The sequence below is a fragment of the Gymnoscopelus braueri genome, assembly GCF_963280865.1.
Source record: "Gymnoscopelus braueri genome assembly, chromosome: 11".
Lineage (NCBI taxonomy): Eukaryota > Metazoa > Chordata > Actinopteri > Myctophiformes > Myctophidae > Gymnoscopelus > Gymnoscopelus braueri.
Window position 1 is genome coordinate 41,303,469 of NC_137613.1, and position 17,611 is coordinate 41,321,079.

Here is a 17,611-nt window from a genome sequence, read left to right on the forward strand (position 1 = left end):
CTAGTATTGTGGCTGTGGGTGTCACTCACTTCTGGAGAAGTAGTTTAGGTATGAGGATACGAGGACAATGCGATGCCCCTTTGACTGAACGTGGAAAGTTGCGGAAATGCGCACAAGTACAAAATATGTGCGGGCCCAAGCTTAGTGAATGAAGCCCTTGTTGAATACATTACATGTTAAAACTAATTTCAAATGCTTATGAGGATACTTCAATGGAAACATACCAGAGTAGGGTGAAAATACTGGATTAGGAGATTACTTTTGTTTTGCATTTAACCAGGCAGACAATTTAAGAACAGTTTCTTATTTACAACTATGGCCGTGCAAAAGGCCTCTTGAGGGAGAGGGAAGACAGGCAATTAAAGAAATCAACATTCAGGTTCAAAGCAAATAAAAGCAATGCAATATAATAATAAATCACCAAAATACACATTAGTGGACAGAGCGGAGAGCACAATCAATAAATATAAACAAAAAAGAAATGAACCACACATTACTGCAGAGACCAGTTAAGACAATAAAATAAACAGGGCTAACAGCAGCACAGCAGCATTTAACTTAGAGAATATCCATGATCCGATTTAGAGATGAAAGTGTCCTGTTTTTTTTTGTATTCTCTGGAAGCGTAGAGCTTGTAGAGCTATTTTTGACTAATGCTACCCCAGAATAGGGATACTAGGTTGCATGTGGTTAAATGGTTGTCTGAAAAAAAATCACTATAAGGGGCTAAAACTGACATTAATTAGTCAATAAATAAATAAATACAAACAAAATGTCAATAAATAAAATCTATCAATTTATCACAAAATATGATTTGCTGTATCCTGATGAAGCCATAGTTAAAGGTAGCGTAAGTGATTTGTGTTAGTGTTAAATAGCTCTATATTCTGATAGTACTCATTGCTACCATATAGAGTGTTTGTTCAGTAAAAGGAGTCTCCCATGTCTCTCCAGCTCTTTATTAAACAGAAAATGCATTTTCAGTGCTCTCTCCTGATTGGCTTAAAATGTGTCACCTACCTGAAAATGTACTATACTCCGTTTACTAAAGAGCTGGAGAGACCCCTGTGACCGAACAAACGCTCTGTAGCAATGATTACTATCAGAATATAGTACTTTAACCTTTTTAACAAAATAACTAAAAATACCAAAGAATATCACTTACCCTACCTTTAATACATAATGGTATTTCAAGGTACATAATCACACAGCATGTAGCTAAAAGGGATTATAGCAAACTGGCAAGGCAACATTGAGCTAAGAAATGCGTACTGTAGAGTGCAGTACATGATGGTATGCTGGGGAAGGGGAGAGAATTGACTTTGTGCACTCTTGTGTTTCTTTTATTCATCCCCCTGGTAGGCCTGTTACAATTATTACCCAATCACCTGCTGATTGCCATTAATAGAGGTAATTGCATTTATTTTGCATACTTATTAGAATTGTTTCCATTGATCTGTATAAAAACATCTGGATGAAATGAACAGAAATGCCATATTTCTAGCATCAACTAATTGTCAACTAAGATCTTTTCATGGCGACAGCCCTACTCCCTGGGAACCGACAAGGGTCGGTAGGTGTGCTTTTGCTGATGATTGTGAAAATCATTCAGGCGCTGTGAGAGTGTAGGGTCTCATCGTGTACGCGGCACGCCCTCACCCCCATGCATACACAGCTTTACACTCAGACCGTGGGAGTACAATGAGAAAATAATGGCTCCCTTTGGCAGAGAAAACTTTCTAGAAGGCAGCTGAGATGGGGTGGGGGGAGGTCTAAATATATTTGGGTTTACATTACTGATATCAACAATAACAGTAAGATGAACTGGACGCAGAGTTCCAGTTTCATATTAACCAAGACACTCAGCTTCAGGTTTTGCCTGCAACCAAATCACAGCTATGTATTGTATATGTGACTGACTATAGCATCTCCCTTCACGTGTTCCACTGCTTATCCAAACAAGGCCGGTTTGTGCCACGCTATCACGTGTCTACGTGTCTCTTTTCCAGCAAGTGAAATATTTCAGTCATAAAGTCAGTAAACAAGGGGAGGGTTAAGCGGGGTGTGGGGCTAGCCCACTCAGTTTGAAAAATTACACAAACCCTCGTTTTTTTATCTTCTCCCTGTGAACTGACACGGGTCAATAATGTTTAGCTGGCTTCAACTGACCTTTGACCTAGGGGCAGTGGCGTACAGAGTTGACTTGTTGCCGTCAGGACTGCGGACGTCATCCCAGGCCGCTCTATCTCTGGCAGCACCACTGGTCCCTGCAGCACTGTGGAAGCACACGCACAAAGAGACATTCATCAGCAAAAGACTGAATTAACCTGAAAAGAAAAGTGAGGCCTTGTTACAGTATGTTGTACAGTGACACGGTTACATGATCATGGAGGGTATAGATAAAGCTGGTCAAACTATCTGGAAAGAATTACTTCTTTCCACTTACTACTTAAAAACACATTTCTGTGTGACCTCATGCAGTGTCAGTAGTACTGTATATAATTCTGCATCACTGACTTTCACCATCCTTAAAGGCGGTTACACACCGGCGAATATGCGAATATACGCAAAATTCGGACTCGTTCCGAATAATTAAAAGACGCTTTTTTCGCTCCGCGAAACTGGTGTGGAAGCTTGCATTGACTTTATAAGGTTTAAACAACAAACGTATTATTCGCATGAAAAAAATCGCCCCGGTGTGTAAGGACCTTAAGCCTGATTTATACTTCATCATACTGTATATTAGTGTATTGTGCCGAAAATAGCAGATCTACAAGCTCACAACGTGTTTGTGACGCTCCACGTTTTATGCTTGGAGGTCTGCTATTTTCAGCGTGGTACACTATCGTTCGAAGGAGTATAAGTACTAAGTAGGCATTACAGTTACTGTACTGCAGCTGGCAACAGAAGTGTTTGATTGCAGCAATTGTGTTCTTGAGAATAACAGTTCTGTATGCATCGTGTGCTGTGTTTGCCCAATGCAAATACTGTAGCACCTTTGTGAAAACACAATAAATAGAGCATGCTACTGTTCTTGACAGAAAACATCTATACACAAGACCTAATTGAATAAAAGAGCCTGGACAGTGGACACAACCTGATAAAAAAAAGCTTTTCAAGTATAAAGCGTGCATGTTATCAGAAACAAATAAACTGCAGCTAGAGGGCTAAATGAAAATAAATAAGGTTATATGATTCAACCTTCGCTGTGGACAACCAATAATCAAAAATATCTTTAACCAAAGAAAAAACTGTCATAAGAGCACAATAGAACTCACATGTAAGTTTATAGCATAAGTTGACTTTTATGAGTGGCTTTGCTTCGCTGTCATGTGCAGAGTAAATACACACATTCATTAGTGATGACCTGCCATTCTATTCAAAGGAGTGGCACGAAGGTGCTCGATACAAACAGGTTGTCTCACTTTGCGAGTTAAATGGCACGCAAACATGGGTAGGACTGAACATGCATCTCTCACTTTAAACACTTCCAGCCTGGCGTCCCTATTGTGGGCATGCCATTAATATAGATTCTTTTTTTTTACTTAAAAAGTAGCGCAAATAGCAAATCTATTCGGTGCAATGCATTATGAGCTTGTAGATCTGCCATTTGCTGCGTGACACCATTGTATGACAAAGTATGACATTTTTTTTATTTGTGAGATCTGACGTTCATAGTGACAGAACACTGTCCCAAAAAAAAAAAAAAAACAGAAGTCTCACTAGACGAGATTGAAATCTCGAGATTTCAATCCCGTCTAGCGAGACTTCTGTTTTATTTATTTTTATTTTTTTTGGTTGCATAGTGTTCTGTCACTATGAACGTCAGATCTAAAAAAAAAAAAAAAAAAAAAGCTATTAAAATATGTGATCTAACCTAAGGCCTATCCGCGCACCTTTTAAGCTGTGGCGGCTCAGGGGTGGAGTTATGAGATTTTTCTACTGTACCATTCATCCTAAGATATCATAACGTCATAGAAAAGGTAAGAAAACTTTAGTCCAAAATTCTCCTTTAAGTGCCTAAACATCAAAGTTGCGAACATGCTTCACACAAACTCATTTTAAGTTATACTGTAACTTAGATACACAGAAAGTTCATATTTATATTTATATATATATATATATATATATATATATAGACCATTCAGACATCTTCTCTGCTACTGTATGTGCATGCAGAGTGGAACTTTACTACTTTATTTTGCATGCAGCTCGGAGGAGACTACACAGAGAGACTCATCATGCCGGATGAGAACGATTTAATGGCATGTTTGTACCCTTAGGGGAGAGGGTGATATATCATTATAATAAAATGTAAACCGCCAGAAACAACATGATTTATGTTGTCATTGTAAACCGTGCCAGGTTTATTTATCCATGTGCATGCATACAGGCGGACAATAACACACAATACAAGTACACACAGTAAACTCCTCAGCATTCATTTAGCTTTGAGTGTAAAATGGACCAAAAGAGGGTTAAATTAACACTACTGTATTATGAATGTGCAATGACACCATATCAAGGCCATCACTCATCGCAAGACAAGACAAATATGCAGCTTCTTGGCCTGAGAAGAGGTTGAGCAAGCATCTGTATGACTCGCTGATGTTTTCATGTGAACCACACACACACACACACACACACACACACACACATGCGCACACACACACGCTTGTGTGGATTTAAGAAACCCCATCAGCAATAGACTTCTTGTGACAATGTTAAAGCCTGAGTTATACCAACCCGGGTTGCATGCCACGTCGCTCACCAAAAATAGCCAATCTACAAGCTCACAACGAGTCACACTGCGTTTGTGAGCTTGTAGATTGTCTATTTTCGGTGAGTGACGTCCAGTGTAGGGCTGAAAAATAGGTTATTTTCTTAACGATACTTTTTCGATTAATCAAATAATCGAGAAGCACATATCTTTTTAATAATTTGTTTTATTTTGTATTTATCAACGAATCAATGTGAAAACATTCTAAATAGATATTTTATAATCAACTAAATCGATTAGAGTGATTAACAACTTATTTTTTCAGCCTTATTTTATACTTCGTCCTACTGTACAACAGCATCGCACAAAAATTGTGAAAATAGCCAATCTACAAGCTCACAATGATGCGACGCGCTGTTTTTGACAAAAAAAAATAAAACTAGAAAAAGTGCTCCTCGGAGAACAAGTCTCCGCCAGGTCAGGTAGGTTATTATGGCCTCCTGGTGGCGCTATAATAGGCCAATGTGAAAAGGATGCCATTTATTCCTAGGCTGTGCACGGCAATCGGACACTGCATGCATGATTTGAGGCATTTTGTTCTAAAAATGTGTTTTGCTAATTTTGACCTGCTGGTGGCGCTATAACATGCCAATGTTAAAAGGTTCCTCAACGTAGTGCAAATGTGCATGCAAAGTTTCACCACAATCGGACGCTGCGTTCATGATTTGCGGCATTTTGTTCAAAACGGGCCACTCCTGCAAACATTACATGTCAATGTTAGCCAATCAGGATGGAATATGAAAAATCAAACAGATCTTGATCACATGACTATAGAGATCATGTGTACCTATTTGCGTGAAATTTGGATCAAATCTGAAGGCTTAATATCAAAAAATGTGTTTCACATAAGTCTGCCTCCTGGTGGCGCTATAAAAGGCAAATGTTAAAAATGCAGGGCAAAGGTTTTTCCTTGGCCTCTAGAGAGTGTGCATACAAAGTTTTACACTGATCGGTGTAGTTATAGGTAAAAACACGAATCGGCCTGTTACAGTGCCACCATGAGGCTGATTTGAACATTTTCAAATGGCATTTCTTCCTCGGCCTAATGGGAATGTGTGAGCAAAATTTTACGGAAATTGCATGCTGTGTTCATGATTTGAGGCATTTTGTTCGAAACGGAGTACTCCTGCAAACTTTGAAAGCCAATTTTTGCCAATCAGGATGGAATATGAAAAATCTGAAATTAGCCGTTTCTTTTAATGACTATAGAGATACTGTGTACCGATTTGGGGGATTTTTGGCCAAAATCTGTAGGAGTACTGTCCAAAAATGTGTTTTGCAAAAAGCGGCCTCCTGGTGGCGCTATAACAGGCCCATGTGAAAAATTTGGGGCAGAGGTTCTGCTCTGGCATCCAGGGAGTGTGTGTGCACAGTTTCTCTGCGATCAAGCCAACGGTGCCAGAGATTAGCTGTACACAAAATGACAGAATGACGGACGGACACACACGGACACACGGACGGACGGACAGGGGCGAAAACATACTCTCGCCATGCCTTTCGGCCTGGCGGAGACAATAAAAAATCCCTCCAAACTTTAATTTAAGTCACTCTGGATATGAGCATAATGCTAAATGACTACATTGATTGGCCCCCAATCAATCAAATAGTTATAACATGCAACTGGTTCCGTTTGGTTGGCGTAGGCAGGTTATGTTAGGTTAAGAATCTCCCGAGGGCATGCAAAGCAAACATCTACAAGCTCACGTTGCAAATTTTTCACTGAATGCTTACCAATTATGACATGCCCAGGAAAGGGATGCTAGTAGCTAGGGTTAATGTGGTTAATAATATTTCCTTTCCCTATGCCGACCAACGACCAAGTATGCACTTGCCTAAAGAAAATGGGAAGCAAATTGGCAACTAAGGATGAAAAACAGACTAGTATATCTAAAGATAGATGTATGACTTACTATGTGCCCAACAGTCCTTAGCTGTATCTGGCCGTCACACAGCCGTCTAAGCTAGGGCTGGGCAATATCAATATTATAATAATATAGTGATATGAGACTTTATTCATTCGGATCCCCATTAGCTGCCACCAAAGTAGCAGATACTCTTCCTGGGGTCCAATATATTGACTGGGATTTTAATATGGCATAAGTGTTGTCTTTTCCTTGTTTTAATCACTTACTATATATAGTATTAGTATACTTTCAAAAATGTATTCCCAAATAGCAAAAATAGCAGATATATAAGTTCACAATGCGTTCCATCACGACGTGTTGTAAGCTTGCAGATCATCTATTTTAGCTTTTTCTGCAAATGTTTTGAAGCTTAATTTTTTCCATATTCTCGTCAACATAATTTGATATCTTTACAATATCAATGGTATTTTCTCAAAAATAGTGATATTTTATTTTGTCCATTAACAGCCAGCCACGCATCCTCCACATCAGTTTACTTTTATGATGAGATAATTTTCCTCAAAACGTTTGACGATACAGGTCATATTCTTTGTGCTTTCTCTTTGAATTCTCAAGGACAATCTCTGAGGCTCTTGACTGTTGATGTCAGAGTGCATGGATTATGTAGCAAGCTCTGTTCATGTAGTTACAGTTAAAACATACTAATAGTACCCAGTCTACCCACACAGACAAAGACCCATTGTGAGCCACATTGTTCCAGAGATGAAGACAAACATGGATTAACGTGTCACCGACTTGTTGACTTCTGAGACTTCTAACATACTGCCAGCATGTACAACAGTTGTACAATTAGCTGTGTGGCATATTTGACTGATCGCTTCGATATGGACAGGCATGTACTGTAGATTAACAGGTTCTTTTCAGGGCCCTGTGTTGAACTCATGATAATGCACTCACTGGCGTTAGTATGCAAAATTCAGAAGATACTGATGTTTTTTTTGTTGTTGTCATTTTACCTCAAATGAACCGTCTTGTATTCTTCTGTAATCCATAATGAAATAATTAAACAAAAGGGTTCAAAGAAAGGCACTAAAAAATTTGTTTTTATATAGTGCGTACCAAAAAATCCTGAAGGGGGCGTCAACAAGTGTCATTTGGTAGCGCGGACATCTTTGTGGGGTACAAACAGGTTGACTTAACATTGACCCCCACAAGTATGTCTGCAGCTACTATGCCACGCCCCCCGTGGTGACGACACGTTGGCAAGCACTATATTCCAGAGAAATATGCTCAAGTATTTTTTTTCTCCCCAATTTAGTTGTTATGCAAATTCCCCCCATGTGTGCAGTATAATCCCTGTCGCTAACAAGCCCTAATGTTGGTCTGGGGAGGGTGTAGGCAACCACGTCTTCTCCAATACACATGACCTTATCAGCCACTTATTTTCACCTGTCAGTGTGGAGTTTCACCGGGAGGGCACAACACGTGCAGAAGAACACGCTATCGACCCCAGTTCCACTCCCTGCTTAACAGGCAGCTTGCAGAAGTTGCTAGCGCAGCAACCGTTAATGGCCTCCCCTTGCTGGCTTCCCTGCAAACATTGCCAATTGTGTTCGTCCAAGCCAGGGGCACCGTGGAGGAATCAAACCCCAGTCTCCACGGCATGCCGAAAATTGGGATGCCAGAGTTAAAGTGGTTAAATAAGGGATAACTACTGCGGATAGCATAGAACAGTGTTTAAACTTGTGTGGAAGCACAGCGAGATCTTGTGATGACAGATAAGACATTCTTGCTGACAGCATGTGAAAGGTAAACAGACACACTGACCTTAACCTGGAGTATAAAAAAGCAGATGGAGCAATGGACTGGGTGGAGCAATGGACTTGTTTCCCCAGACATTGAAAACAAAGCAAGCCCTTAACTGATAAAATTCCAGACAAGGATTAAAAGGATTTTACTACAAACAAAATCACATGTGGTCTTGGTACTGGATTTAAGTTATATTTCAGGCGGAATCGTCTCTTTAGAGGGAAGGAGAATCATCCATGCCAACTAAACACAATTTCACTCCAATAGTGATCATTTGAAAGATTGTGAATATCCTATGTCAGTGGTAGGCAATAGTGCAAAATAAATACTGTAATCATTTCTTGCTATTGTCAATTTGGATAACTGGCCCACAGTAGAACTAGTGTTAAGATGCATGCCAGAAGGTGCTTGCAGTACTACAGGTTCATGTACCACTACTTTGTTTAACTAACCACAGAGGTGCGTTGAACTTTAATGTTTGTTCTTTTCTGAGGCAACGAACGACAGGTGTCAAATGATGTCTGTAACCACAGGATCCACAGGATTTGATTGCCCGGTCATGTGACTATTAGCTCACTACCTCATGGTGGTGTTGTAGTGTGTATGAGACTATGAGTAGGTTTATCCCTTTCTCTGTTTTGTATAATTCTGTGTTGCAAACAATACTGAATAAAACATCTGAGACTACAGTCTAAAGGGCCATTCACACTGATCACTATAACTATACAAATATAGTTTTAAAAATCGTTCTAAGTCAAGTGGATGGCTGAGTTCACACCAACTATAAAAAATACAATGGTGAACTAAATAGTTAGTTACCGTTATAGTTATTAGTGCTCAGTGTGAATGGCGCTTTAAGGGCCGCAGTGGAAACAAGCTGTAAGCTATCAATCAATCAATGAATCAGAAATGCCATAAAATGATCGCTAGCTGCACTCAGCAAATGCCCCTGTTACGACAAGCAATTCTGGTAAATCGAAAATTGAACTTTCAGTTAGGGCTGGGTGATATGTCTTCAAATCAATATCACGATTATTTCAAACTTTTGCCTTGATTACATTGAATCATTACAATTATTTTTACGTGAAAATAGCCGATCTACATGCTCGCTTATGCAAAGCGTTGTGAGACTGTGGTACGCCACCATTGTACAATGTACAGTATAGTAAGAGAGTATAATAAAAGGGTTAAAGTGGTTAATTATACTAATCAATTTAGTCAATTATAAAATAAAAATAAATGGACACACACACGCGCACACACACACACACGGATGGACAGGGTACAAAACATAGTCTCTGCAACCTTCGGCTTGGCGGAGACAATAAACTATTTGTATCAAAGTGTCTTTATGAAAGGCCACCGATGTGTTACTATGTTTTACAAAGAGGTTGTAATAATGACTTTGTTGTGGCTGTAGTGGCAAGAGTATCAGCCTTTTTATTTGGTCACTCTGGTACTAATGGTAAGCCATCTCTCATAACTTTATGGCTTCAAGTCTCATGGCTCTCTGGAGGGGCAGCAGACAGGAACTGCCTTCAAAGAGAAACGGCTAACTGACAAGTTTGGGATAATTCACAAGGACAGGTCAGGACAAACCAAATTTACAGTTGATGAACAGCCGTCTTTAACAAAATGCCATTCTCTCACAGACTCCACAGATGATGTTTTGCAACAGAACCCTTTGGCAAAAGTAGGAAAAATGTTGATATTTTCTTTAATAACACTACATGAGGCTACACGCCCAACACATGCACACCACTCACCCACACCCACACACACATTATTTATATTCATGATGACACATACAAAGGTAAAAATAAACTACAAACGCAGATACAACTGTGTTTTCATCCTGTTTTACCTGTACCCATTAAGGATAAATAGAGGTTGATAGTGATACATTATCATCACACCCGTCTTCTAAACACTGATCGCATCAACTAGCCTACATTACATAACACTGACAGCTGGTCAAACTGCCTTCACCTGCAGGTGACATAGTTTTTTTAATTAGAAATGTATACACAGGAGTCTGCATATCTTGACATATTACTCCACATACAGTCAAGTCCTGATAGATAGATCCTGTTAAAAATTATATAGAGATTGTAAGCATACTTAAGAGACATGTCTTAGCCACTTGAACCCTATACATAGTTGACAGGGGTCCCCTAGGGCTCTACACTTTGTCTGCTACTTTTTTCACTCTATACCAAATCTACTCACTGAAAATAGACGATCTACAAGCTCACAACACAAACATTTCGAAAAATGTTCACCACCAGTTTAGGGATGCCTAGGGTTCATGTGGTTAAGATGTTTCAGGACATGGCAATGTCTGTGTACGTTGCCATTTAGGAATGAGCTTTGCTCCTCCGTTTGTCTTCAATTCAGCCACTTCATTTCAATTTTTAGACAATAATGTAGCACTCAAAATAGCCCTCTGTGCTTAAAAGATTCAAGTGGCAAAATATTTGATGTAATGTAGATCTTGGCTTAAAACGTCCACAATCCTCCACTACCAGTTACAGCAATTCTTTATACGATTTTGAGCTTATACATTGAATCTTAAAAGGGCACCTTTAACCATGTAAACCCTGGCGTCCCCATCTTTTGGGTAAAAATTCGGAGAAAATAGCAGATCTACAAGCTCACAACGACAACGTGTCACAACACGAGGCATTATGAGCTTGTAGATCTGCTAAATTGTGGCGACGAGATTTGATATGGAGGGGGAAAAGATGCAAACTTGGGCCGTGGGGGACCCCGGTCAAATAAATAAGTATATAGAAGTGGTTAATCATCATCAACTACTTAAATCTAGATAATGTGGAGCCACAGCCTACTCAAACCACACTGTTAGCCTAGTCTAGTGTTGTCTCTGCATGGGAATGGGATCTGAGGATCCCATGAGCATCTAGTCCTCAGATGTTGTATTTTAAACCTGTATGACTGAGAAGACCCCTACAACATCACAGCCTCATGCTGTAACCCAGTGGTTCTCAACATGGGTTCTGCGGACCCACAGGGGTCTTTGGAGGAGGAGGGAGGGGGGCTGGACTGGTCTCCAGCTAAATGCAACAATATGAGTCCATTTGGTTCCATTTGTCACAGTTAAATGAACACTGAAGGTTTTACTTTGTAGAGTGGGGTCCCAGTCAGAGATTAAAAATGAAATGAGGAAGGTAACCAACATCACTCTCATGCTATAACCTCTATACAGGGCTAAACGTCTTAAGTTCACACGAGTTTAAGAAATTATATTTTCGGGGGGGGGGGGGGGCAATATATTACACTTACACATGAGTGCATATATTTTCAGGTCAGAACAGAAGACAACAAGACTAGTAGACTACAACAAAAACAAGACACTAATTTAAAAACCAAGCAACAAAAGCCATGACGTATAAGGACCTACAGTAGATGTGCATTTTGCAGACATTAGGCTAGTGTAGGTTGCACAACTTGCACTTAGCTCTGGTCCACTCCTTAGCGTTATGGACCAGAGTATGGATCACAAGACGCCGAGACGTTAATCTGTCATGACCGTCATGGATGAACTTCAACATAAGGTTTGCACTTTCTCCCTTTTTGACCCGTACATCTACATAAACGTTCAGATTTCAAATATAAAGTGCTTACCCCATCGCCACGGATGTTAAAATTATGTACGGGCCCTCAGAAGTACCTGTATCTTCCCTATTGTTCAATAAAAAGCATTTTAATCCGATAGGTGGCCATTTTCTCATAGAGTTGTAATGTATCAGAGTGCAATACACCTCCCTTCCGATAGGGTCACGTCGTTGAAAGCGTATGGAGAAAACGGAAAATGGCCACCGATCCGATTAAAATGCTTTTTATTGAATACGGAATACGGGTACTTTTCTGAGGGGCCGTACACAATTTTAACATCCGTGGCCATAGGGTCAGTACTTTATATTTAAAATCTGAACGTTTATGTAGATGTACGGATCAGAAAGGGAGAAAGTGCAAACATTATTTTGAAGATCATCCATGACTGTCAGTCATGTATCAGGGCTAGACTCAAGCATGCATACCTGGCCACCTTCTGGTTGTCATCAGCTGGCTTCTCAGGGTCGGCGGGGGTTTTCGACTTTAACTTGAATTTGAAGAATTTGAACTTCTTCTTCTCTCCTCCTCCGTTGCTGTTTTTATCATCCATCTCAACACCAGACTCCTTTAAGTTAAGCTCGCTCTTGGAGAACAAGTTTTTCAGAGCCTTTCTGGGATTGTTCTTTTTCGCCATGGCTCCAATTAAAATTATTTCACACACCACTAAAACGTTGAGAGAGGTCTATTGTTGGACCGACGAGCTGATAAATCTTGTCAGCAAAACCTAATAGAGGCGAAAACACTGGATTAGTTGACTTGACAGCAGCCAGCTGCTCTCTGCACACTCACAGAGTGCACACTGCACAGGTGTGGCAGACGAGCGACACGCCCCCCTGTTGAAGAGCATCATCAACACATTGCAAATGAACCTTGGCCATCTATCATTTCAAAATCCAATACCATAAATGTAAAATCTAATAAAAACACTTTAATAATAATACAACTTCCATCATATTTAAAAGGTGCTGTAAAGTGATATATTTTGTTAAAATAAGCTATTCAGCTATCAGCTATTTTCACTCTATGAAATGGGGCTTAAAGCTGCACTATGTAACTTTCCTCTTCTGCCTGCTGAAATGTTTACCATTGAGCTAAGTAGAGCCTGCCTGCTTGCTCAGGGGATAAATTGAATCTTGACCATCAGGTCAAACTTTGTGTCAGATCCTGACCTGTGTCTTAGGTGAGACATGACCTTTGACACAATCTAAATGTCTCAATACAAGAGCAGGTACACAAAATGCAAACACCCCAATTGTATATAAGTTTTAAGTGGTTAACTCAAAAGTACAATATTGTGTCTTCGGAATGTAGTGGAGTGAAAAGTCATAAAAGTAATACAAATACTCAAGTAAAGCACTATACAAAAAAAAAAAAGTCCTTAGTACAGTACTCAAGTAAGTGTATTTCATTACTGTCCACCACTGGCAGGAGGTTAACACAAAGGTAGGCCTTCCTCCCTGTACTATCTGAGTCAAGGATGACATCTGGTGGACCTTATTCAACCTTGTGAATAATCAGAATGGACACCAGAGGGGGTAAAAGCGCAGCGGATAAAGGCAGTGGAACACTTGCAGTGGTTGTACATGTGATACAATGAACCCTGGCGTCCAGTCAAAGGCAAACAGTCGACAAAAAAATTATAAAATAATAATACAACACAATGTGGGACAAGAGAAAGATTTTAAGATTCTTATGGATAACCACAAACAAATTATCTGAAAATGTATCTGCAACAACAAAGTGAAGGAATTATTGGACGCAATGACTTACACTTACAGTGGTCAGACATTGCTTATTTATTGTATTAATAACAATAATAATTATTATTAATATTATTAGTATGTAATGATATAATAGGCTATTAGTGTTTCTGATCAATTAAGACATGCATTTGGGTATTAGGGGGGCCTATTATTTGGATAATATACTGTAGGTGATGTAAGATTGAAATGGCGTCATTTCTTTTCTGCAAGTTGTGTCTATAAACAATAATCCATAAATGGGTTTCGATATTACATCAACCACGCCTTGCGTTTATTATTATATGGCCCACTCCCTTTCTAGGCCTGTCTATGTGACTAAGGATGACAGCTATGGAAAAGCAAACACTAGATCACACTCGTAACAACTGCAGTTGAGGTAAACAGTAAATATGAAACTACATTGAAATGAGACTGTAAGAGGCATTACTCCCACTCATACACTCCCAAAACATAGTGACATCTTCAACCAGTGGTCCATTGCAGAGCTATTGCAAGGAGTTCCCAAATAGGAAAACAAAACAAAAACATACATTTTATTTGACCATAGTCGGCTAGTCATAAAGAAAAAATAAAAATAGTAATGAATGATGAAAATCTGCCAGAGATGCTATAGCGTGGCTAGTCTGGCTACATTATAGTGATTTCATGTGCAACTAGAAACGTACGTTCCTTGGAGCGCAGGTCTCCGCCAGGCCGGGTTGCCTACCCAGGTCCCGCAAACTTGGAAGGCAGTCCTAGCCAACTGAAATGCAATCTGAGTGATACATCTTGATCAAATGACCCCAGATAATTTGTACCAATTTGTGAGTTTTGGAAAAATCTGTAGAAGACAGTAGTAGTAAAAACTGTGTTTTGAAGAAAACAAAATGGCGGAAGATCATGTCAGGCGTAAATGGACCTGGCCGGTGTTATGAGTTGCTCATGATCCAAGGAATCCAAGATCATTTTGATTTTACGACATACACTGTACGGTTTAAGAATTATAGGCCAAAAATGTGAAGCGGTCTGTTAGCACTACCATGAGGCCAATTTGATCGATTTGGGATGGAGGTTCTTCTTTGGCCTACTGGGAGTGTGTGCTCAAAGCTTTACGGCAATCGGACATTATTTGTGACATTTTGTGCAAAACAGGCCCCTCCCGTTTTCGGCCTGGGGGGTCGCCACGGCAAACGAGAACGTAACAGTTTTTGAAGTGGAACACAACATTTTTTAAGTGGAACGCAACATGAACACAACATGTTCTACGTGGAACGATACATCTTTGAAGTGGAAAGTAATATTTTTGTATGTGGAATGTTTGAAATGGAACGCAATTGACACGATACTGACCATACTGACATGATACTGACATGATACTGACCATGATGAGAGAGAGAGAGAGAGAGAGAGAGAGTGTGTGTGTGTGTGTGTGTGTGTGTGTGTGTGTGTGTGTGTGTGTGTGTGTGTGTGTGTGTGTGTGTGTGTGTGTGTGTGTGTGTGTGTGTGTGTGTGTGTGTGTGTGTGTGTGTGTGTGTGGGAAGAGGGTTGTGGGTGTGTTTGTGTGTGCGAGGGATGTTGTAGCGCCACCATGAGGCCGATGTGGGTTGGCAGTTCTTCCTTGGCCTGATTGATTGATTGAATACTTTATTAACAGTTTGCAAAAAAAGCACAGGAAAGTACAGTTCAGTACAAGGTCTGCTAAGAGGATTTTAAACCCAAGAAAGCCTATGGCTTGTTTCCATTGGGGTCCTTGTACTCAATTCATCAAAACATTAATGACAGACAAATATACACTACTATGCAAAACATCATATAAAAATGTATCAATAATAATCAAAAATATGTACAGTAAACAGTTTGAGGGGGTGGGGGGGGGGCTAGGCTTTGACTTTTACAGGGTCCAGTTTCGAATTGCAGCCACCTGTAAGTGCTCTTTTAAAGTGGTTTTGAAGGAGAGTAGGGATTCACACTCCTATACGACTGTTGGTAGGGCGTTTCTTTTGTGGTATAGCAGGAGAACGGATTTAAACCCTTATTAGAGCCAAATCTGGGTTGGATGTGATTAGTGGAGCTCCCTCTGGTGTTATGATTGTGGACTTGATTGACGTTTTTGAAGTACTTTGACAGGTACATGGGGTGGCTTTGTGGTGTAGTGTATCTTGGAGACCAGGCCCATTGCAAGTTGCTGTACTCTGTCCTCTACCCTGAGCCATCCGAGTCTAGCAAAGTGAGCAGGGGTTAAATGAGTTGTGAGGCCAAGAACTAGCCTTACCAGTTTGTTTTGGGATGTCTGGAGCCTTGTTTTTAAGGCCTTTGTGGTATTATAGTACCATGAGGAAGCAGGTTGCCAACCCAGGGCCATGAAATTTGGAAGGCAGTCATAGCCCATTGGAATGGAATCTGAAAAATCTGTCTGATACATCTTTATCACATGACCCCAGCGATTATGTGGGTGCGTGAGTATTGGACACAATCTGTAGGTAATAGTTAATATAGCAAAATTATGTTTTGAAGAAAGGTTTTTGTTATAGGCCGGGAAGTGGACTGTTATAGCACCACCATGAGGCCAATTAAAAAAATGGAGTGGAGCTTCTTCCTCTGCCTACTGGGAGTGTGCGTGCAAAGGTTCACAGCAATCGGACGCAGCGTTCATGAGAGGGCACACACACACAAACAAACACACATGTTACAATGACTATTTCAAGAGAAATTCAGTTCACTCTTAAGAAGCGGAAGGGATGTCTGCATACTGTATAATAGCTCCCAGCAGAATTCTTTTTAGATTAGGTACCTAATCTAATACTTCTTCTACTGGGAGCCAACAGTGTGCGGACCTCCCTTCCTCTTCTTATGTACGTATTTTAGTTCAGTACCTGTGAATTTTTGTTGTGTGCGTGCTTCCCTCTGGACTCAAGTTCACTCTGCCAAGGAAATTGATAATTTGGCAGTGCATTCCTGCATGTGAATTTTGAGGAGTGGAGGTTCCTCCTTGGCCTACTGGGAGTGTGCGTGCAAAGGTTCACAGCAATCGGACGCAGCGTTCATGATTTGTGGCATTTTGTGCAAAAGGGACCCCTTCCGCAAACTTTGAAAGCCAATCGTAGCCAATCGGAATGGAATCTGAAAAATCGGATAGATAAGTCTTGATCAGGTACCACCACAGAGATAATATGTATCGATGTGCGTGAGTATTCGTCAAAATCTGCAGGCGTGTCTTTTGAAGAAAATGCAAAATGGCGGATCTTATCAGCGAAAATGGGCGTGGCCAGTATAGCGCCACCATGAGGCTAATTTGAAAAAATTGGGGCAGAGGTTCTTCCTTGGCCTTCTGGGAGTGTGCATGCAAGGTTTCGTGCCGATCGGTCCATCGGTGCCGGAGATTATTTGTTCACACACGGATGGACGGACAGGGGCGAAAACATGTCTCTGGCCTGGCAGAGACAATAATGTCTCTAATGAATGAATAGGATTACTTGAGGGAGGAAACAGAATAAATGTTGGTAATGTCGGTCGGTCGTAAGTCGGTCGTAAGTCGGTCGGTCGGTCGGTCGGTCCAACACTTTGAACCTGTAGACCATTTTTGGGTAGCTAATTTCCAGCACACAACATCTCAATATAATGACCAGATTGCCATGAATCATGCTCATTACATTACATTAAATTACAGTCATTTAGCAGACGCTTTTATCCAAAGCGACTTACAATAAGTGCATTCAACATAGGTAGGCAAGAAAACTAATAATCACCAGAAGTCTTAAGTGCATTCTCTTCTAAAACAA

General features: G+C 40.3%; 1 protein-coding gene across 4 annotated transcripts in view; it reads right to left on the minus strand.

Moving 5' to 3' along the window:
- crybg2 (crystallin beta-gamma domain containing 2) overlaps positions 1–12,805 on the minus strand; it is a 79,454-nt gene extending 66,649 nt beyond the window's left edge. For 3 of the 4 annotated variants that reach the window (XM_080442865.1, XM_080442862.1, XM_080442863.1), the window contains exons 1-2: positions 12,516–12,805; positions 2,170–2,275 (exon numbers count right to left, since the gene is read on the minus strand). In XM_080442865.1, the coding sequence (XP_080298991.1) occupies positions 2,170–2,275; positions 12,516–12,724 (315 nt within the window). In that variant the 5' untranslated portion in view covers positions 12,725–12,805. The remainder of the gene's footprint in view (positions 1–2,169; positions 2,276–12,515) is intronic. The other variant, XM_080442864.1, reaches the window with a different exon arrangement.
- Between the last annotated feature and the right edge of the window lie 4,806 nt (positions 12,806–17,611).